Genomic DNA, 22,667 nt, shown 5'->3' on the forward strand with positions numbered 1-22,667 from the left:
TATGAAAGATGCATTTACCCGGGAATGACTGCCATAGTGGGTACAAGTGTGGTTCCCGAAAGGCTCTGGTGTCAGGGGAGGGGCCGGACTGTGACGGAGTCGGCGGAGGTCTATGAGTCCTAACATTACATAGACCTCTGGAAGCGCTCTGGGTGGTCTTTGGGTAGACACTGCTGGGATGTGGGGAAGCCGCTCCGTGGGTGGCGGTTAGGGGGATGGGCCGCTCTTCCGACGAAGTGACTTCGCAGCTGGAAGCCAACACTGCTGAAGCGAACACATCCCTCCGCCCTCGGCCCCTTCCCCGTGCCGCGGTCAGCGGACCCAGCCCTACTGGCGCGTCACCAGAGCTCCCGCGCAGGCGCCTTTAACTCCTAGCGCCTCCGCCCCTTAGAAACCCTCCCGCATCTTGGGGCGGCAGCAATAGCCAATGAGAGAAGAGCGGTGGACACGAGGGCCAATAGGCGGTGGCGACAGTGCAGAGTGTGGTTGCCAGGGGGCGGGGCCCGGATGCCTGCCAGGCTTGCCACCCTAGCAGCGGAGTCGGGGATTGTGGACTTGGTCGCCACTTCCTGAGCTGCGGGGATGGAGGCGTCGCGCTGCCGACTCGGACCCCGCGGGGACAGGTCCGAGAGGGGTGATGGCTGGTTTCGTCTCGAGCGGGGCGGAAGAATGGAGTGAGACTGTGGCGCTCCTCTCTGGGAGCTCTGAAGAGAGAAGGCGGTGGGCTTGGGTTGGGGAGGTAGGGACAGATTTGGCGGCAGGAGGCGAATCCCCTAACCCCTTCTCGAAGGTGGAGGATCCCCTTTTTATCTGTGGGCGGTAGGAGGCAGCGGTTCTGCAGCCGGTACTGAGAGCAAAGACTTTGTGTTCTCGTCCCTGCTTGGGAATCTCTTGGAGTTTTGGTTACGAGCTCGCCTTGCTCTCTGTGGGCCTCGCTTACTCAAAATGTTCGGTATTATTGCTTCTCACGCACTGCCGAGCAGTGTCATCGTAATTAAAGTGGATGAAGTCTTTTCTCGGGGTGTCGCAGGGGAAGGCTGTGGGTGATATTTAACCATTTGCTCTAATGCCATTGTTTTTGGCAGGCGGTGCTGAATTCTAGAACAGAGTCCGAGAACTGAAAGTGCAAAACTGTTCTTTAGCTTCTATCTATCTGCTTTACAGTAATTCTTATTTAGGATTGTTCGTCTTATTTGTCATCTACCATACCCCTTGTTTGTGCTTCTTTTTCTCTGCGGTGCCCTTTTTTCCTGCCTCCGCCAGAGGGAGAGCCTGGGAAATACAACAATCTGAAATCTCAGTCTGTCAATTTCTTGTTAGCTAGGTTAATGAAAAGTTAACAGGGAGCGGCATGAAATCATTGGCTTCAAACTTTGGTATTGTCTGAGGATTGAAATCATACACGCCAACTGTATTCCCCGCTTTTTATTCCATTACCAAAGCAAATAAAGATGTAGCGTGTAATGATTTAGTCTGATGTTTAGTAGATATTTAAGCAATTCTAAATCATTTAAAAAGTCACGAAGGAGGTGTTGGGGATAGAGAACGCCCATTTTCCTCTTTTATCTTTTTATTTACGTGATAGCTGCTCTCTGAGAAATTTCTTTGCTACGCTTTCTTTTTTTCAAGATGAGAGAAAAATAACCCACGTTTTCCGACATAAATATGGAAGTGCTTAGGAGGAGGTAGAGCTAAAAATCAGCGTCTTCGTTGAATTCAGATGGTATTTGTTCACTTGTGGGCATTCAATAAGTTAATTAAATGAATTTACGGAAGTAAATTTCATGGGTACCAGATGTTGATATATGATTCATGATTTTGGGGGGAAAAAAGGAATTGACTTAGAAACCGAGACCATGAGGCAAAATGGTTTTTAATTTATTGGACCTGAAGTTTAAAGGGATAATTTTAAAGTTTCCCTCCTTTTTCTTCCCAAAGAAAACAGCTCTTTAATTTAAAAGCAGACATCAAAGGAGAGTGAGTCACCAAATGTGTCTCCTGCCCTAGGTAATTTTAAGTGCAGTTTCTATCACTACTTAACTCAGTTGTTGCTGAGAGGGAGTGGAACATCTCTTCTATTTTGGCTTCAGGTTGTGTGTTTAATGGTTTCAATGAGTTTTTGGTATTAATACATTTCAGTGTGAAGTATAACATCTGACTTTTAAGTTTCCTGTGGTTTTTTTTCTTTGAATTATGTGACTGTTTTCCCATGAAACAGATTTCTTTTTTTTTTTTTCTAATTTTTTTAAATGTTCATTTATTTTTGAAAAGAGAGAGAGACACAGTGTCAGCAAGGGAGGAGCAGAGAGACAGGGAGACACAGAATCTGAAGCACGCTCCAGGCTCCAAGCTGTTAGCACAGAGCCCAATGCAGGGCTGGAACCCACGAGCTGTGAGATCATGACCTGAGCTGAAGTTGGATGCCCAACTGACCAAGCCACCCAGGCCCCCCCCCTCTTTTATTTTTAAAAATTTTTAAAGATTTCTTTTCAACAAAATGGAAAAATTACTATCCCCAAATATTTCCTATTTCTGAAATATTTAGTGAAAATTGGAGATGGAATTTGAAACAACACTCAGGACCTTTGGTGAAGCTAGGCATTTTATAGTCTAGATTCTTTGGAGATGCTTGTGGTTGGTTGTAGAACTTGAGCTCTTTCTGGCCTTTTATTCCTGATAGATAATTGAAGGTATGGCGAGAGATTTCTTGGTGTGATGTGACCTTGCAGCCCTGTTGATTTAGAAAGTCATCTGTGGTTTATCCACACGCCATGCTTTCTCTTTAGAAATATGAACAGTAGTAGCTGGAGGTTATGTATCATCCAGGCTTGGTATCCTCTCTCATGTTCTTTCTTTTTTAAATGTTTCATCGGATCAACTACTTGTTGACAAATAAAGAGACTTACTCAGGGCTTAAAGATACTCAGATTATCTAATACAGCACTGCAGTATGTTTGGTAAATATTAAAAGCTCCCAATATCAATCATGAATGTATTTTTCCAAATGTGAAAGCTAAATACAGACTTAGAAAGGAGAGAATAATCCCTGCAGTAAATTCTCTTTTTTCTAAGATCCTTCTGTTCCAAGCAGACAATTCAGACAGTTTTTGGAATAGTTTTTATTTCTGATTTCTCTTATTTTTTCCTATGGAAACTCTGTTTTCCCTGCATTTGTGCCTGTTGAAAGAAAATGGTAACGTTTCTGCTTACTAAGGGGAAAAGTATGCTTGAAATTACTCAAGAGGAGGAGTTGAAGTTGCTTGCTTGAGGATTTTAGGACTAGAAGGGGACTTGATAATTCCCCTAGATCTCCTGTTTGAGAATAGTGGAATTATTATGGCTTCTTTAAAACTAGAATTTCTTGCAGTCTGCTTTTGCTTTATTTTCTCTGAATCAATTCACTAGAAATAAGCTCTTTGTTCTACTGAATCTGTTCTGCCTCATCAGACATCCTTACTGTTAGTAATAATGAAAGCTGCAAAATTTTCCTGGCCTGGTTACAACTTAAATCCACTTATGCTTGAGAGAAGACGCCCTATCCACATGCCGATTGATGTGCTGTCTTTATTCACTTACTTTAATACCTGGTGTGAGGCTTGATAATGAAGATTGCCATGTCTGTCTCTGCCTTAGAACTTCTGTGAAAACACGAATGATTAGCATTGTGTCATATGCGTCACCAGAACCCCCTGGAAGACCACAGTTCTGAAGAGGGTTAGAGTAATGCTTTTATTTTTTATAAGATGGCATTTGCTGTTTGACCGCATGGTATTGTGGGAGGCACTGGAAACTTCCTCTGGGTTCCTGAGTTCTAATCCCAGCCTTTTCCCTCTCTAGCAGTGTGATGTTGAGCCGCACATCTCCTTCTTTGGCTTCAGTTTTCTCCTCTGGAAAATGAGGGCTTCCTTGGATGCCCTAAGTGATTTATAACGAATTAATAAATAGCAAATATATATATATTTAACAGCACATGGCTCAAATTTCAAAAGGTACAAAATGATTTTCAGTGAAAAATGTGTCTTATTGTCTTCATGTCATCTAGTTCATTGATGGGCGTCTTATGGGACCTTTCAAAGATATTATATTAAAAAATCTTCAAATATTCTTTCCCCACTGCTAATACTGTGGGGATGATTTTGAGTTTTAGGGTAAAATATAATTAACTAGACTCAGATTTCTACTTTCATCATTGGCAAGATGTATTTTTAGAATATGAACTATAGCAGGGTGCCTGGGTGGCTCAGTCGGTTAAGCATCTGATTCTTGATTTCAGCTCAGGTCATGATCTCACAGTTTGTGGGATTGAGCCCCGAGTTGGTGGAGCCTGCTTGGAATTCTCTCTCCCTCTCTCTCTGCCCCTCCCCTGCTTGCTCTCTCTCTCTCTCTCAAAATAAATAAATGAAAGCACTAAAATAAAATTTTAAAAAATGACCACATTAAAAAAAAATATGAACTATATAGTTACTGCACGTTTTAATTTTTTCCTGTAGTAATTAAAGTATGGAAAATAGAACTGTAAGAAGAAAACAAAGATTATTTTTCAGTCTTCAGGAAGAATAAATCATTGCTATTCAGCTTTTCAGGAAGAAACTTCGATAAATCTGCAGTTTGCCTTTGATTTTAGGTTTTAGAATGAAACAAATTTAATAGAGGATTGACCTGTTTTCCCTATTCTAACAGTTTAATTTTGTTACAGCAATGCCATATGAGCCAGAGACAAAGTAGAAAAGAGTGTTTTGGCTGAGTAAAGTTCTTAAGCTGTGCATTAAGGGAAGATCTGTCAAGATAAAATTATCAGTAATAAGGGCTTACATTTGGGTAGCTTTTGCAGCCTTCATAGTGTTTCACTCATTTGATCTCTTTTGAGCTTCATAGCCCTGAAGAAAGCAGGGCTGTCGTTGTTATCTTCATTTTATAGATGGGGAAGTTTAGGCTCAGAAAGGATGTGATGTACCTAAGGTCACATGACCAGTAAATGATGTAGTCAGAGGTAAAATTCAGAAGTAAAATCCAGGCTTTTGATTTCTTCTTTTTTTAAATATTTTAATTTATTTTTGAGAGAGAGCAAGCATGGAAGGGACAGAGAGAGAGGGGGAGAAAGGATCAGAAGCAGGCTCTGTGCTGACAGCAGCAAGCCTGATGCAGGGCTGGAACCCATGAACTGTGAGATCATGATTTGAGCTGAAGTCAGCCACTCAATCTGAGCCACCCAGGTGCCCCTGAGGGAAGTCTCCTCTTCCCTCCCCACCCTCCATCCCCCACCACTTTTCAAAATATCTATTCCAAATATTCTGGATGCCATTTTTACATATAAATGATAACAACAGATACTGATTACATTCTAATTATTTTTAGGATGAACAGTTGAAATCAGATGTTTTAGTGAAGTACAAATGAGTATTAATTTCATCCATTGTAAAGGGAATAGAAATACTTCTTTGGTATTGTTAGACACACACACACACACACACACACACACACGAATGCACTTTCATCTCTACCCAAGAAATAGAAGGGAAATAAGTAACATTCCTGAAGAGAGAAATGTAACCCCCGAGGAAAGGAGAATCAGGCAAAAGGTAGAATGAACTTAGATTCTGAGTAACATGCCTTTTTAGATCTAGAAAGAAGAAATGAAGTTTTTTGACTTCTGAATCAAATTATGCATTTAAAATAACCTTTCTGATTGGTTCACTCGAAAGAATGTTGTTGCTTTTGTTCTGTGGAACATGCAAACGGAGAGGGTTCATTCTGAAGTAATTTTCCTTGCTGCATTATTTGGGGACAAACTGATGATTTAATCAGCTGCCAACTTTTCCTTCTCATTGCCTCTATCCCCAAACAATTCCCCCTTCTTTCTGAAGGAAAGAAATGGGCCCCACTAAATGGGCCTCTTAGGAAATGGATTTTCATTCCCTAGGTTCAATTAAGTTAGTTCCAGATTGTGGCAGTCATTCAAGTAGAAGACAGCTGAGACTAGAATACTAATATTCGTCCTCAGAGGAGGAAGGATAGCTTTCAAAGGAGTCTTTTCTAGCAGTTCTAATTTGACCTTTACATACCTTTCTCCGGAAGCAATGTTTTGTTAGAGCCAGAGGTATTCTTGGTGTCTCAGTACATGTGAAAATATGGCCTTCCAATATTAACATTTGGGATTTGGACAAGGCGAATCTATTTGTCAGTTGACTTAGAGAAAATTACTTTATTGATAGCTCTTGCCCCAACTACCTGTCACCGTAATCAGTTCAGACCATGAAATCTGATGACTCTTTTTCACTTGTATATACTATAATCCATTCCTCCCATGGGTTTCTTCAGCGTGCATACACTGGGTTGGAAATTCTGCTACCTAACAATTCAAATTAACTGGCATTTTGACTGAAAAGATTCTTGGCAGACTTACTGAAATACCATGGTAGTGAAATTCCAGACTCTGCTGACCGTTTGAGTGTATGTGGTCGGGGTGTGGGTTAGCATGCTGAGTTGTTCCACTTTTTGACCGTTTTGAATAATACTGCTATGAACATTAGTGTCCAAGTCTTTGTGTGGACATATATTTTTATTTCTTCTGCATATATACCTAAGTCGAGTTATTGGGTTATATGGTAACTCTATGTTCTACAACTTGAGGGGCTATCAGACTTGTTTTCCCACCAGCAGTGTGTTAGGGTTCCAATGTCTCTACATCCTCAGCATTACTTGTTATTGCTATCTTTTTGATTATAGCTATCCTAGTGGATGTGAAGTAGCATCTCATTGCGCTTTTTTGGATTTGCATTTCTCTAATGATGAATAATGTTGAGCATTTTTTCGTGTGCTTATTGGTCATTCCTATATTTTTAGAGAAATATCTGTTCATTTACTTTGTAAACTTTTAAATTGGGTTGTCTTTTTATTACTTAGTTGTAAGAGTTCTTTATATGTATTCTGGATGTGATTCCCTATCAAATAAATGATTTACAGATATTACCTCTTGGTCAGTGGATTGCCTTTTCACTTTCTTTTTTAAAAAAATTTTTTAGGGGCGACTGGGTTGCTCAGTCAGTTAAGCATCTGACTTCGGCCCAGGTCGTGGTGTCACAGTTCGTGAGTTCAAGCCCCGCATCAGGCTCTGTGCTGACAGCTCGGAGCCTGGATCCTGCTTTAGATTCTCATTCTCCCTCTTTCTCTGCCCCTCCCCCGCTCATGCTCTGTTTCTCTCTCTCTCTCTCTCTCTGTCTCTCTCCCTCCCTCAGAAATAAAAGATTTTTAAAAAATTAAAAAAAATAACTGCTTCCAGCTTTTCTGATATAGAATAATGATCTCAGACTGAGTAATCTTGGTCTGCTATGTGCTAGACATATTGTCCCATTTAAGCACATAACTAAGAGGAAATTTAAATGAGACAACCAAAGAACAGAGCAGAAGTCTTTATCATCTCTGGTAATGTGTAAAGCTAATAGGGTAGGTACTATTTTATTAAGTCTGTGAAAAGTTCATACACAGTTTTAAACTGAAATTAAAGTTTTTTTTCATTAAAAATGATTTTAAGTTTACAGTAACTTCTGTTCAGATTATTTCTCATGGCTAGGCAGGGTAACTTAGTGATCCTTTCTCAGTTTCTTAATTATTTTCCATAGCCATACAACTATAAAATGGGGACAGTAATATCTAATTTTTACCTACTTTGGAAAGTCCAAAAGTAAGAGATAATGAATTAGAATATTTCTTTAAGGCATACTTAAAAGGAGTTTTTTCATCTAACTTTAAAATTAATTTATTTATAAACATCTGTTTCACGCCTTCCATGTTCTAGACATCATGTGCCATTGCCAATGTTGAGTAATGTTAGAAAGTACTGATGTTCATTAAGTTTCTTTTGTAATTTTGCTTTTCTTTTGAGTGTTCGAAGTGGTCTCTCAAAAGTCATAAAAGAAATTACTGTGGGTGTCACTTAGCTTAGCAGAGGCACTGTTTTGGCAGTTGCTCTGTTGTGGTGAAAACAAGAGAATTCCCAGGGAAGTGTAGAGTGCGTCTCCTGACAGCACAGCCATAGCATAAACACCCTATAACTGACACTGATGTGGATAAATTTAGCTTCAGTACTCACAAGCTTGCACTTGAACCAGAAGTATGCACACATTCCCTTAACAGATCTCTCCTAAAAGCGTCAAGTGTATTGCTAACACAGCACGGTGCTCCTGTGGTTGTTCTGGGGGTTCATGTTGCTAACTGGGATAATGGCATCAGTTTTGATTTCTAGTTGAAAAATAATCAACAAAAATTCTCAGGGTCATGAGTTCAAGTCCCACATTGGGCATAGAGCTTACTTTAAAAAAAGAAAAAATTAGGGGCGCCTGGGTGGCGCAGTCGGTTAAGCGTCCGACTTCAGCCAGGTCACGATCTCGCGGTCCGTGAGTTCGGGCCCCGCGTCGGGCTCTGGGCTGATGGCTCGGAGCCTGGAGCCTGTTTCCGATTCTGTGTCTCCCTCTCTCTCTCTGCCCCTCCCCCATTCATGCTCTGTCTCTCTCTCTGTCCCAAAAATAAATAAAAAACGTTGAAAAAAAAAATTAAAAAAAAAAAAAAAAAAGAAAAAATTAGGGCTGACTGGCTGGCTCAGTCAGTAAAGCATGCAACTCTTTATCTTGGGGTTGTGAGTTTGAGACCCACATTGAGTGTAGAGATTACTTAAAAAATAAAAATAAATAACAACATTTACAGTCATTTTTTTTTCATTTTAAAATGCAGCCATTTAAGAGCCTTCAAGCATATTTTGAGTGAACACATGTAGCAATTAGTGGAGATCAGACCAGTGTGCTTATAATTGAGACATGGGGTTGAGTAATACATAGCAGAACATTGCTGGATCCTATATTAATTTCAACCATTTATAGTTTCAAATTGTTTTATTCTTAGTTACACCTAATGAGCTAAGAAGTTGACTTAATAGGGTTACCTCGGTGGCTCAGTCAGGTTGTGATCTCCCAGTTTGTGAGTTCAAGCCCTGCGTCAGGCTCTCTGCTGTCAGTACAGAACTTGCTTCAGATCCTGTGTCCGCCTCTTTCTCTGCCTCTTCCTCGCTTGTGCATGCGCGTGCTCTCTCAAAAGTAAATAAACATTAAAAAAAAAGTTGACTTAATATATATTTTTAAAATGCCTTTACATGGTACTGTTACAGAAAAATTCAGCTTTTTCCTTTCTAGGTAGGGGAAAACCCAGTCCTTTCCTACTGTGTGTTTCTTCCCTGTTGTGTCTCCTCAGCTACTCACACAGAACACTTCTGACATTTCTGGTCCCCAAATGTGGGGGGTTTTGTCCGTACAGCAAGCAATTTCCCTGTGATACCAGGTGGGTTCCCTACAATTCAACTCAATTCTGACACTGTCTACCCAAGGTAGTGTCTGATCCCACAGATTTAAGGGCTGGGTCCCACAGGACTGTCCCCCCCCCAGTTTCAGATGTCATTCACAAGCCCCGGTTATCACCTGTGCTTCTGACCAACTGGCTGTAGACTGTATGTTCCAAAGACCTCTTCCTTGGGTTCAATTAATTTTCTAGAACTGCTCACAGAACTCAGGAAAACACTTAACATTTACCGGCTTATTAAAGGATATGATAAAGGATGTGGAAGAACAGCCAGATCAAGAGATACGTAGGGCAAGGCCTGGGAGGGTCCCAAGCGCAGGAACTTCTGTCCCCATGGAGTTGGGGTATATCACCCTCCCAGTGTGGATGTGTTTGCCAACCTGGAAGCTCTCCAAACTCTCTACTTGTGGTATTTAATGGAGGCTTCATCAGATAGGCATTATCAATCATGAATTCCATTCTCAGCCCTTCCTCTTCAAGAGAATGAGTAGCCGAGCTGAAAATGTCAAGCTTCTTATCAGGGCTTGATCTTTCCGAGCTTCTTACCAGGTGATCTGCCCTTCACAGGTACAAAATTCAAAAGGTGGAAAAGAGCACATAATGAAAAGTAAGAATACTTCCCATCCCCTACCTATTTAGTTTTCCTCCCTGAAGGCAACACCAAAACCAGCTTACTGTGTATCCTTCCACAGATATTTTCTGCATTTCAGATGAAATATCTGTATATATATTTTTCTTTCATAAATGATGGTAAATACTCCCCAATTTTCTGCACCTTGCCTTTTTCAATTAATAAAACATTCTTGGAAATTGTTCCAAGTTAGTATCCCTATGTTTCTATATATTTCCATATTTTATTTATATCGGTGCTTTTTTTTTTTTTAAACAGCTGCATGGTATTGATTGTATGGATATGGTATACTTTATCTAATTAGTCCCTACAGATGAACATTAGATTGTGCTATCTTTTGCTGTTACAAATAGTGCTGCAAAGTCATGTAAAGTTTATGATCATACTGGACAGTTGGCTAAAGTTGGGAAATAATAAGTTAATGAGCATATATTTCCCTAAAGATGAGTTTCTCTAAGAGTATAAGTTGAATTCATTAGTGATCAGAAATTTTACATTTCATACCAACATATTTTTTAATATTTCAAAAACTAATGTTAGAGCAAATATGTGATCATTATCCACAGCTGAGCTTATTTGTTAAGCTTATTTGTTAAAAAAATAATGGAACTGTGGGAGCTATTGGAAGGTTGGAGTGGGGGGAGGGAAAGAGTGGGAACTTGTGTCTCTTACTTTTTTTTTCTTACTTCATTGACACTAGGGGCGCCAGGGTGGCTCAGTCGTTGAGCGTCCGACTTCGGCTCAGGTCATGATCTCGCGGTCTGTGTGTTCGAGCCCCGCGTCGGGCTCTGTGCTGAGGCTCAGAGCCTGGAGCGTGCTTCGGATTCTGTGTCTCCCTCTCTCTCTGACCCTCCCCCATTCATGCTCTGTGTCTTTCTGTCTCAAAAATAAATAAACATTAAAAAAAAAAAATTACTTCATTGACACTATGATAATTCCTTATGGAAGGTTCAGAGTAAAAATCACTGCTCCCTCTTTGATGCATTATATTAACAGAGGCCACACATTTTATTTGTAGCTGCTTGAATTTATTGAGTGCCCATTATTATTTTATAAGTAGTAGGCCATTTTATTTTAACACAAAAATTTTCTTTAACATTTAATAATGTTAGTGTCATTAACTATATCTTTAACTCTTAACAAAACACATGGCAAGTTAGAGATTCAGAAAATAATACAGATTTAATGCGTGCTTCCTATGTACCTGACACTATTCTAATCATTTTCTATTTATTATTTTGTCTAAATTTTATATAGTCATATGAGATAAAAATTATTATTATCCTTATGGTGTGCATGAGGTGGGCAGAGGTGAAATAACATCAGAGGTAGTAAGGAGCCATGATATTAAAAAGCCAGGGAATCTGGAGTCTGGATCCAGAGCCTGTCCTTAGTTTATTCTTCTGTAAAGCTGATTGACTTTACTTTCATTCTTAAATGTTTTATGAGATCGTTATTATTATCCCTTTTATTAGGGAAGGAAAATGTAGAAAAGTAAGATTGTTTGCTTCCATGTTTATGGAAGGCCTAAGGTTAGTGCTTTCAATTTAAGAGTATTGATAGGTGGGGCGCCTGGGTGGCTCAGTCAGTTGAGCATCTGGTTGAGCATCTGACTTCGACTCAGGTCATGATGTCACAGTTCTGAGTTCAAACCCCACATTAGGCTCAGCTGACACCTCAGAGCCTGGGGCCTGCTTCGGATTCTGTGCCTCCCTGTCTCTTTGTGCCCCTTCTCTGCTCGTGCTCTGTCTCCTTGTATCTCAAAAATAAATAAATGTTCAAAAAATTAAAAAAAAAAAAAAAAAAAAAAGAGTATTGATAGGTAAAGATCCTAGGGGGAAGATGATAGGTTTTTCCTCCTGGACTTTGAATAGCATAGCTGTTGAGCAATCACTGGTTTGACTATGGCTAAGACAGCAATTTATATGTTTAAACAGATTGTTCTTGTCCTTTCTGTTTATCTGTCAACCAAGAGGCTTTTTTATATTTACACTAACAAAACAATTCACAAGGAAGGGTGTGTGGCTTAAAAATATAATAGAATTGAGGTAGCAGGAAACAAGAAATGATCATTCACTCTGCTCTGTAGAGAGGAATTGTATTATGTTTCCATGACAGCTCCAGAAGGAACTTTCCAGGAGTCATGAGAATTATGGTCTGTGAATTTCACTGGTTTTTAAATTCAACTTTGGGATTCTTGTAAATATATTGCAGTCTTGAAATGCCCTTTCTCTTTGGTATTTTGTCATTTGATGTCCCATACAAAAGGGTAAAATTCTGTATGATGTTGATCATTGAAAGAATTGGTCAAGGGGCACCTGGGTGGCTCAGTCAGACGTCTGACTTTGGCTCAGGTCATGATCTCACTGGTTGGTGAGTTCGAGCCCCACATTGGGCTCTGTGCAGGCAGCTCAGAGCCTGGAGCCTTCTTCAGATTCTGTGTGTCTCCCCGCCCTCTGTCCCTCTCTCTGCCCCTCCCCCGCGCTGTCTCTCTCTCAAAAATAAACAAACATTAAAAAAAAAAAAAAAAGAAAAAAGAAATAAAGAATTGGTCAGGAAAAAAGAGAAGAAAGCCTCAAGAAACGAAGACCAGGCACTACATTTGGGGGAAAAAGGGATCTCTTCATTGGTGTTAGTAAAGGTCTGACATTTATTAAAGTAAATGTTTGCTGAGCAACTCTAGGGATGTGGGTAAAATGGGGACTTGGGGGTGGATACGGCAGCGGGGAGGGAATGCTTCCCTGTTCCCTTTTCATTGACTTTCCTAGTCCCTGATTCATCTATATCTTTTCAGAAGTTTATCAATTCACATCCATATTCACATTTAAAAATGTTTATCATATGCATATAAAACAGTGAAAATAACTTACATGTAGTTCATTAAAATTATTCTGATTTCTTTGTTACAAATGCTGTGTATAATCTCACAGGTACACATGCCAAAATTCCTTGGCAGTGGGAAATAAGCGAAGGATGTCACAATATGACAAAATATTATGACTCAGTGATTGGGAATAAATGTATTAAAATATCAGGTGCTTTCATTTGAAAGGCATATGGGAAATTTAGACTTTTCAAAGGAGTTCTAAAGGAAAAAAATTTTATTTTATTTTATTTTTTTTTAATTTTTTTTTTTCAACATTTTTTATTTATTTTTGGGACAGAGAGAGACAGAGCATGAACGGGGGAGGGGCAGAGAGAGAGGGAGACACAGAATCGGAAACAGGCTCCAGGCTCCGAGCCATCAGCCCAGAGCCTGACGCGGGGCTCGAACTCACGGACCGCGAGATCGTGACCTGGCTGAAGTCGGACGCTTAACCGACTGCGCCACCCAGGCGCCCCAAGGAAAAAAATTTTAGAGAGAGTTGTATTTTGAAAGGGTCTAAAAATATGGAGTACAAAACCTTACTTTGCATTGGTTGATGGTATCATTGAAGGTAATGCCAAGAGGGTAAAAGGCAGTATCAATTCTCCTAAAGAAAATTACCTGTTTATGAATGTTTATATATATCCATATTTTTTCTTAGATCTCAATTCTGTGTCCTTTCTAAAAGAAAGTTTGAATTAGAGATGGCAGTTGTAACTGACCGATCAATTTGTGTCAGATCCAGTTTTAGGTGTCCTAGTATTCTTGGTTACAAATAAAATGTAAAGTAAAATATTCTTTCATATAAGGGTTGAGAGCATAAGCTTTGGAACTAGGCTTCCTGGGTTTGGATCCTGGCACTCTCATTTACTGATTGTGGGACCACATAATTTAGCTGTGCCTCAGTTTCTCCAACTGTAAAATAAAGGTTGAATTACTTTTTGAAAGGTTGAATTACAATAAAATAGCCTATACTGAACTCAGATCTCAGATCTCTCAGAGCCAATTAAAAATCCCAGGAGAGTCTGATTACTTCAGCCTTTATCAGGTGTGTATTCCAGTCTGTCAGTTTATGGCCGTGGAAACAGGCCTATACAGAATAATAAGCCGTATAAACATGTTCCAGACGTCCAGTCTTGTCAGAAATAGGGGATTATTTTGGGCAAGGCAGGAACTTAAAAGCACAGTATTGATACTATCATTTTTTTTTAATTAATAGATTTTACTTTTTAGTGCAGTTTTATGTTTATAGAAAAATAAATGGAAGTATAGAGAGTTCCCATATAGCCCCTCACCCACCCACCCCATTTCCACTGTTATTAACATTTTGCATTAGTGTGATACATTTTTTATAATTGATGAGCCAATATTGATACGTTATTATTAACTAAAGTCTGTAGTTTACATTAGGGTTCACTCTTTGTATTGTGCATTCTGTGAGTTTTGACAAATGTATAATGGCATGTATCTACCATTACAGTATCATAAGAATAGTTTCACTGCCCTAAAAACCTCTGTGCTCTACTTATTCATCTCTCCACTGATCTTTTTGTTGTTATTTATTTTATTTTTTAAAATTCAAGTATAGTTAACATACAGTGTTGTGTTAGTTTCAGATATACAATATACTGATTCAACAATTCTATACATTTCTCAGTGCTCATCAAGATATGTATACTTAATCTCCTTATTTTTTTCATCCATACCCCTACCCACCTCCCCTCTGGCAACCACCAGTTGGTTCTCTGTACTTAAGAGTCTGTTTTTTCTGTTTGTTTCTTTTGTTGTTGCTGTTGTTGTTCATTTGTTTTGATTCTTAAATTACACATAAGAATGGGATCATATGGTATTTGTCTTTCTCTGGCTGACTTCACTTAGCGTTATATCCTCTAGGTCTGTTTTTACTATCTCTGTAGTGTTGTCTTTTCCAGAATTTCATGTGGTTGGAATCATAAAGTATATACAGTTTTTTTAGATTGGTGTCTTTTAGCGGTGCCTGGGTGGCTCAGTTGGTTAAGCATCCGACTTCAGCTCAGGTCATGATCTCACAGTTTGTGGGTTCGAACCCCGTGTTGGGCTCTGTGCTGACAGCTCAGAGCCTAGAGCCTGCTTTGGATTCTGTGTTTCCATCTCTCTCTACCCCTCCCCTGCTTGCTCCCTATCTCTCTGTGCCTCTCAAAAATAAAGAAATGTAATAACAAAAAAAAAATATTGGTGTCTTTCACTTATCACTAGACCTCCATGTCTTTTTTTTCCTGTGGCTTGATAGCTCATTTCCTTTTATCACTGAATAATAATCTATTGTGTGGATATACCACAGTTTGTCCATTCACCTATTGAAGGACATCTTGGTTGCTTCCAGTTTTTGGCAATTATGAATAAAGCGACTGTAACCACAATGAAAATATTCATGGGCAAGTTTTTGTGTGGACAAAAGTTTTCCACTCATTTGGGTAAATACTAAGAGCACAATTGCTGGATCGTATGATGAGAGTAGGTTTAGTTTTGTAGAAACTACCAAACTGTCTTCCAACGCTGCTGTGCCATTTCATATGCTCACCAGCAATAAACAAGATTTCTCATTGCCCCACATCTTTGCCAGCATTTGGTGTTGTCAGTGTTTTGGATTTTAGCCATTACAAAATAGGGATGCAGTGGCAACTCATTGTTTTGTTTTTGTTAATTTGCCATTCCCTAACGGCATAAGATGTGGAACATCTTTTCATATGCTTATTTGATATCTGTATATCTTCTTCAGCAAGGAGTCTGTTTAGATCATTTGCCCATTTTTTAATTGGGTTGTTTTCTTATTGATGAGTTTTAAGAGTTCTCTGTATATTTTGGATATGACTCCTTTATCAGTTATGTGTTTTGTAAATATTTTTTCTCGGTTGGCATTATTTTTCACCTCTCCTGGCCTCTGCTTTTCTATGGTGATTTCCTAGTTGGCAGGGCTACACAGTGCCTTATACTGTTGGTTAGCGAGGCTCCATATCACCAGCAAGTGGTGATACTAACATTAGGCTTCCTAGCAAAATCCTCACATATGTATCACAGGATATATAGGAAGTTGTAAACTTCCTTTTTCTAATATTCGCCCCCTCCCCGATATAACAGAAGAACAAGAAAAAAGGAAAGGTTACTCCCAATTCTAATATCGCCTCTTTTTCCTGCGTTCTCTTCACTTTTCCATATGGGAAGTAGTAAACTTGATGATCTTTTGAGGCTACCACAACAATTTGCCACCTTTAAATTTATTTTCATATATTCTTAGCTAGTTAAATAAGAAATCCATATTTTTGTGTTTCTTTTATTAGTAAGATGGAGGTTTTGAAAGACTGTGGGAAATAACTCACTTTGTCAATAGCAGAGTAGAAAAGAGGCTCTCTTCTCTCTCTTCTCTCTACTCACTATTCTGTTGTCACATCCATTAGAATTACTGTTACTGTTACATTAACACCCTGTCCTTGCTGTAAATGCTGATGCTGTCTGGAGTGGACTGTATTGCCATTGTAGCCTCTGGTACTTTTTTTAAGCACGAACTTTGGTACTTCAGGTGAGTTTATAAAGATACACGGGTAGGGTTGCCTGGGTGACTCAGTTGGTTAAGCATTCGACTTTTGATTTCGGCTCAGGTCATGATCTCACAGTTTCACACGTTCAAGTCCTGCATTGGGCTTTGTGCTGACCCTGCAGAGCCTGCTTGGGATTCTCTCTCTCTCTGTCTCTCCCCTGCTCATGCTCTCTCCGTCTCTCTCAAAATAAATAAATTAATTAAAAAAAAAAAAAAAGGATATACGGATAGTTCCCCAATTTATAGCCGTATTTATGTTCCAATTGTTAGTATGAATTGGTTGTTCGGCATTTAGGATGTTTTCCTATAGAAAAATCTTTCAAATGAAATTGGATTTCCAGAGCAATACATAAAAGTAAATATAACTCAAGTTTATGAAACAATTAGTGATTGGGGCACCTGGGTGGCTCAGTTGGTTAAGCTTTTGACTCTTGGTTTCAGCTCAGGTCATGATCTCATGGTTCTGTGGGTTCAAGCCCCACATCAGGCTCCGTGCTGGCAGCACGGAGCCTGCTTGGGATTCTCTGTCTCCCTCTCTCTCTCCTCTTTCCCCACTTGCTCTGTCTCTCTCGAAATAAATAAATAAACTTAAAAACCCAATTGATTATTTATTTACCATGGTTTGAGGCCTTTCTGAGCTTGACTGGAAACCTAAACATTAATTATAAGAATTTTTATGGAGGGGCACCTGAGTGGCTCAGTCAGTTAAGTGTCCAACTTTAGCTCAGGTCATGATCTCATGGTTCCTGGGTTCGGGCCCTGCATCGGCTCTGTGCTGACAGCTTGGAACCTGGAGTCTGCTTTGGATTCTCTGTCTGTCTGTCTCTCTCAAAAATAAATAAACATTAAAAAAAATTTTTTTTGAGAATTTTTATGGAGAAAATTGTTCTATAATTGACTTAGATCATGGTAGATAAAGGCATATTGTTCATTTTTTTTTTTCAACGTTTTTTATTTATTTTGGGACAGAGAGAGACAGAGCATGAACGGGGGAGGGTCAGAGAGAGAGGGAGACACAGAATCGGAAACAGGCTCCAGGCTCCGAGCCATCAGCCCAGAGCCTGACGCGGGGCTCGAACTCACGGACCGCGAGATCGTGACCTGGCTGAAGTCGGACGCTTAACCGACTGCGCCACCCAGGCGCCCCGATTTTTTACATTACTCATCTAGGATTACCTACTCTGAGAATGATTTTGTCATTTGTATGTATAGATGTTCCAAAGTTGAGGATGCCTGTCTAATCGCCTAAGGGGAGGAAATGTCACTAAACTTCTACTGGGTAGATTGTACCTATGTTAATGTATTTTTCACAGGGTATTGCAACCATCCAACTATATTTGGTACTCTCATCAGACTTTGACTAGTCAGTACTCAGTAGACTGGTCTCACCAGACTCACTGGTCTTCTTTCCTCTGTATCACCAGGGTACTCGATGGTCTTTTTTTATATTATGCTCAGTATTGTCAGAATTAAAGAGTGAATTCACTGTACTGGCCTGTGGCCTACCTTCGGAGCAGTGAACAAAGTGGATGCTTTAGCAGCCAATTTCCAAAGCACTTTTATGTATGTCTGCATATACTTTCACACATAACTATCTGATACTTACAAACAACGTGAGGTAGATATTACTGTCCACATTTCATAATTGATGCAACTAGGGCTTAGGTGTATGAACTGATTATTGAAGATTAAACAGTGAGGAAGTACCAGAATCAGAATTTGAACCCAGATTTTCAGACTTCAAACACTAAGCTTTTACTACTACTATTATCCTTCAAAACCACTGATTTTTATTCTCCTCAAATATAAAATGTGGAAAGCATCAGGATTATTTTGGATAATCTGGGCTATTTGGCCATTGTGGTGTCATGGAGCATTGCTTGAATTAAAAAGCAATGCAGTATTATTTTAAAAATGAGAAAATAATGACACTTTAAAGAGCTGCTGGTTGTACCTGTTACATTTTTTCCCCCTTCGGTAGTCCTTGGCTTTTATTTTATTTACTAATTTTTAGCATTCAGGTTTAAAATTTTTATGTAATGAAATCTATCAGTTGTTTCCTTGATACTTTCTGGGCTTTATGTCTTGCTGTGACTTTTCTATAGTTCACACTATAAAAACATTAGCCTATATTTTCTCAAATTTATGTTTAGTGTTTTTTTCTTTTTTTATTGTGTTAATATATACATAGCATAAAATTTACCATTAAGCTTTTCTCTTTTTTTGCCATTAACCATTTTTAAGTGTGCTGTTCACTGGAATTATATTCATTCACGTTCTTGTGCAACCACCCCCGGCCACCCTCCATCACCAGAACTCTGTTCATCTTGTAAAACTGAATGAAACTCTACCTGTAAGACAGTACCTTCTCATTCTCCCCTCCCCCCCACACCACCCCCCCAGCCCCTGGCAACCACTATTCTTTCTGTCTCTATAATTTAGACTATTCTAGATAACTGCTATAAATGGAGTCATATAGTATTTGTCTTTCTATAACTTTGTGTAGCATGTGTCAGAATTTCCTTCCTTTTTAAGGCTGTATAATATCCCACTGTTTGTATATGCCACATTTTGCTTATCCGTTCGAATGTTGATGGACACTTGGGTTGCATCTGCACTTTAGCTATTGTGAATAATACTGCTGTGAACATGAATGTACAAATATCTCTTTAAGACCCTGCTTCTTTAGGGTAAATACTGAGAAGTGGAATTGCTGGTTTACATGGTAATTCTGTTTTTAATGTTTTGAGGAATATCCGTACTGTTTTCCACCATGGCTGTACCATTTTACATTTCTACAAGTGGTGTACAAGGGTTCTGAGTTTTTCACATCCTTGCCAACTTTTGTTTTCTGCTTTTTGGATAGTAGTCCTCCTCATATGTAGGAAGTGGTATCTCATTGTAGTTTTGATTTGAATTTCCCTAATGATCTGTGCTGTTGAAGATCTTTTCATGTGCTTATTGGCCATTTGTATATCTTTGGAGAAATGTCTTGCCCATTTTTGAATTAGACTGTTGAGTTGTTGTTGGTAATTGTTGACATTTAGGAGTTCTCTATATATTTTTGGTATTAATCCCTTATCAGATATATAATTTGCCAATGTTATCTCCTAATCTGTGGGATGCCTTTTTATTCTGTGTATAGTCTCTTTTGTTTTTTTTTTTTTTTTTTAATTTTTTTTTTTCAACGTTTTTTATTTATTTTTGGGATAGAGAGAGACAGAGCATGAACGGGGGAGGGGCAGAGAGAGAGGGAGACACAGAATCGGAAACAGGCTCCAGGCTCCGAGCCATCAGCCCAGAGCCTGACGCGGGGCTCGAACTCACAGACCGCGAGATCGTGACCTGGCTGAAGTCGGACGCTTAACCGACTGCGCCACCCAGGCGCCCCTGTGTATAGTCTCTTTTGATATACAAATTAAAAAATTTGTCGTGAAGTCCATTTTGTCTATTCTTTTGTTACCTGTGCCCTTGGTGTCACATCCAAGGAATCATTGCCAAGTCCAATGTTGTGAAGATTTTGTCCTGTTCTAAGAATTATTGTTTTAGGTCTTATGTTTAGGCTCTTGATCTTTTTAAGTTAATATTTGTATGTGGTGTTAGGTAAGGTCCAAATTTATTATTATTATTATTTGCATTTGGATATTAAGTTTTCCAGCACCATTTGTTGAAAGACTATCCTTTCTCCACGAGAATGGTCTTGACACCCTTGTCAAAATCATTTGACTATATATTTGAGGGTTTATTTCTGGGGTCTCTATTCTATTCCTTTGGTCTGTATGTGTCTTCTAGCAATACCACACTAATTAGCTTTGTGTAGTGAGTTTTGAAATCAGGAAATGTGAATCCTCCAGTTTTGTTCTTCTTTTTCAGGATTATTTTGACTATTCAGAGCCTCTTGAGATTCTTTATGAATTTTAGAATGGGTTTTTCTATTTCTGCAAAAAACATCATTGTGATTTTGACAGGGATTACTTTGGGTAATATTGACATTTGAACTGTACTGTCTTCCAACCAATGAACATGGGATGCATTTCCATTTATTTATGTCTCCTTTATTTCTTTCAGCAATGTTTTGTAGTTTTATTTGTACAAATCTTTCACCTCTTTGGTTAAGTTAATTCCTAAATATTTTATTCTTTTTGATGCTGTTGTAAATGGAATTATTTTTATAATTTCCTTTTAGGTTGCTTATTGTTTGTGTATAGAAATGTAATTGATTTGTGTGTGCTGACTTTGTATCCTGCTACTTTGCTGAGTTCACTTATTAGGTCTAACAGGGTCTCTTTTGTGTGAAGTCTTTAGAATACTCGGTGTTTAAGATCATATCATCTGCAAACAGAAGTAATTTTACTTATTTCATTACAGTTTGGATGCCTTTTATTTCTTTTTCTTGCCTAATTGCTTTGGTTAGAACTTTCAGTACCATGTTGAATAAAAGTGATGAAAGGGGCGTCCTTGCCTTGTCCCAGATCTTAGAGGAAATGCTTTCACCATTGTGTATTGTTTGCTGTAGATTTTCATGTATGGCTTTTAGTATATGGAGGTAGTTTCCTTCTATTTTTATTCTGTTGAGTGATCTTGAATTTTGTCAAATGCTTTTTATACATCAATTTTTTTTTTTTTTACTTTATTGATGTGTGCCTGTTTTTGAAAAGCAGGGTGATGGAAAGAACATGGAATTTGGTGTCTGACATATTTGCATTAAAATTTGCTTTCTTTTTTCTAATTTATATGACCTTAAGCTTGGCTTAGTGAGTAACTTAATCTCCTGGGCCACCGTTTTTTCACCTATAAAATAATATCGACCTTCATGGTTCAGATGAATAGTAAATAAGGTTTATATGTATAAAGCCCCTTAGCACTCTCCCTAGCAAATAGTAGAACCTCTGTCTTACCCTTTACCCCAGTGACGTGTGATTATTATTATTGTATTTCTGTTGTTGATAGGCTTTTGTTATACTTGGCATTGGTTGGGCATTGGTTAAAATTATAGACAGTTTTTTTTTTTTTTTTTACTTTTATTTTAAGGAGAATTGTGAAGTTATAGTAGACTTAATAAGAACCAGATGGCTAAGTAAATTTAAAACTATTTTTAAAGGTAAAGTTAAAATATCTATGGTGTTAGGATACATATGGTCAAGGTATTTTTTTTATACCTGTAAACAGGTTATCTAAATGTGGACTACCAAGAAAGATAATTTTCACTTTATGTGTGATCCGCAGTGCACTGCTGGTGGAGTGTGAATTGATGTAGTTTGGGAAGCTATTTGGCAATAAAACTAGTCATAGCTTTTGACCAGTCTTCTCATTCCACAAAGGATTTAGATCCACCCTGTAACTTAGTGAGCCTATTTCTGGGAATCTGTGTCAAGAAAAAACCTTGAGGAAGAAAAAAAAGAAGAAACCTTGAGGGGTGCCTGGGTGGCTCAGTCGGTTGAGCATCCGACTCTTGGTCTCAGCTCAGGTCTTGATCTCAAGGTTGTGAGTTCAAGCCCTGCCTTGGGCTCTGTTTTGGGCATGAAGCCTACTTAAAAAAGGAGAAAGAAATTTTGAAATGCAGATATAAACCGTACATTTTATTTATTTGTTTATTTATTTATTATTGAGGTATAATCTATATACAGTAAAATACACATTTTAAGTGTACAGCTCAATGACTATTTTACCTATGTAGATATAGAACATTTCTGTCACCCAGAAAGTTTCCTTTGCCCTCTTTCTGGTTATACTCTACCTGTCACCCCACAATGGTAACCACTGCTCTGACTTCTATCACCATATATGCTTTTGCTGGTTCTTGAACTTAATATAAGTGAAACCATGCAGTGTATACTCTTTTGTGCAGGGCTGTTTTCAATCAGCCATAATGTTTTTGAGATTTAACGATGTTGTTGTGTATATTACCAGTTTGTTCTTTTTATTTCTGAGTAGTGTTCCATTAAATGAATATGCTACAATTTGCTTATTTGTTCTCCTGTTCATAGATATATGATTCTAGTTTTTGGCTTTATGGACATTCATGTATAGGTCATTTTGAGGACGTATCTGCTAATTTCTCCTGGATACATACCTGTAACACTTATTGTTATTAAATTTAAAACAACATAAGTATCCAACAATGGAGAATAGATTGGTGTAGATCAGCATGTAATCCTGACTACAATAATGGTCAGTGGAAGAGGACGAAAAATACAGGTGTGAAAGTATTGTGAAGGCTGAGGTGAATTCCTTGTTCATTCCTGTATCCT

At 38.6% G+C, this 22,667-nt stretch overlaps 1 protein-coding gene across 6 annotated transcripts in view; it reads left to right on the forward strand.

Annotated features, from left to right (window-relative positions):
- Positions 1 to 338: 338 nt before the first annotated feature.
- Positions 339 to 22,667, forward strand: part of TULP3 (TUB like protein 3) — a 67,298-nt gene continuing 44,969 nt past the window's right edge. For 5 of the 6 annotated variants that reach the window (XM_060658714.3, XM_060658717.3, XM_060658718.3 and 2 more), the window contains exon 1: positions 631 to 720. In XM_060658714.3, coding sequence (XP_060514697.1) covers positions 638 to 720 — 83 coding nt within the window. In that variant the 5' untranslated portion in view covers positions 631 to 637. The other variant, XM_060658715.3, reaches the window with a different exon arrangement.

This window comes from Panthera onca, chromosome B4, assembly GCF_046562875.1.
Source record: "Panthera onca isolate mPanOnc1 chromosome B4, mPanOnc1 haplotype 2, whole genome shotgun sequence".
In the NCBI taxonomy this organism is placed as follows: Eukaryota; Metazoa; Chordata; class Mammalia; order Carnivora; family Felidae; genus Panthera; species Panthera onca.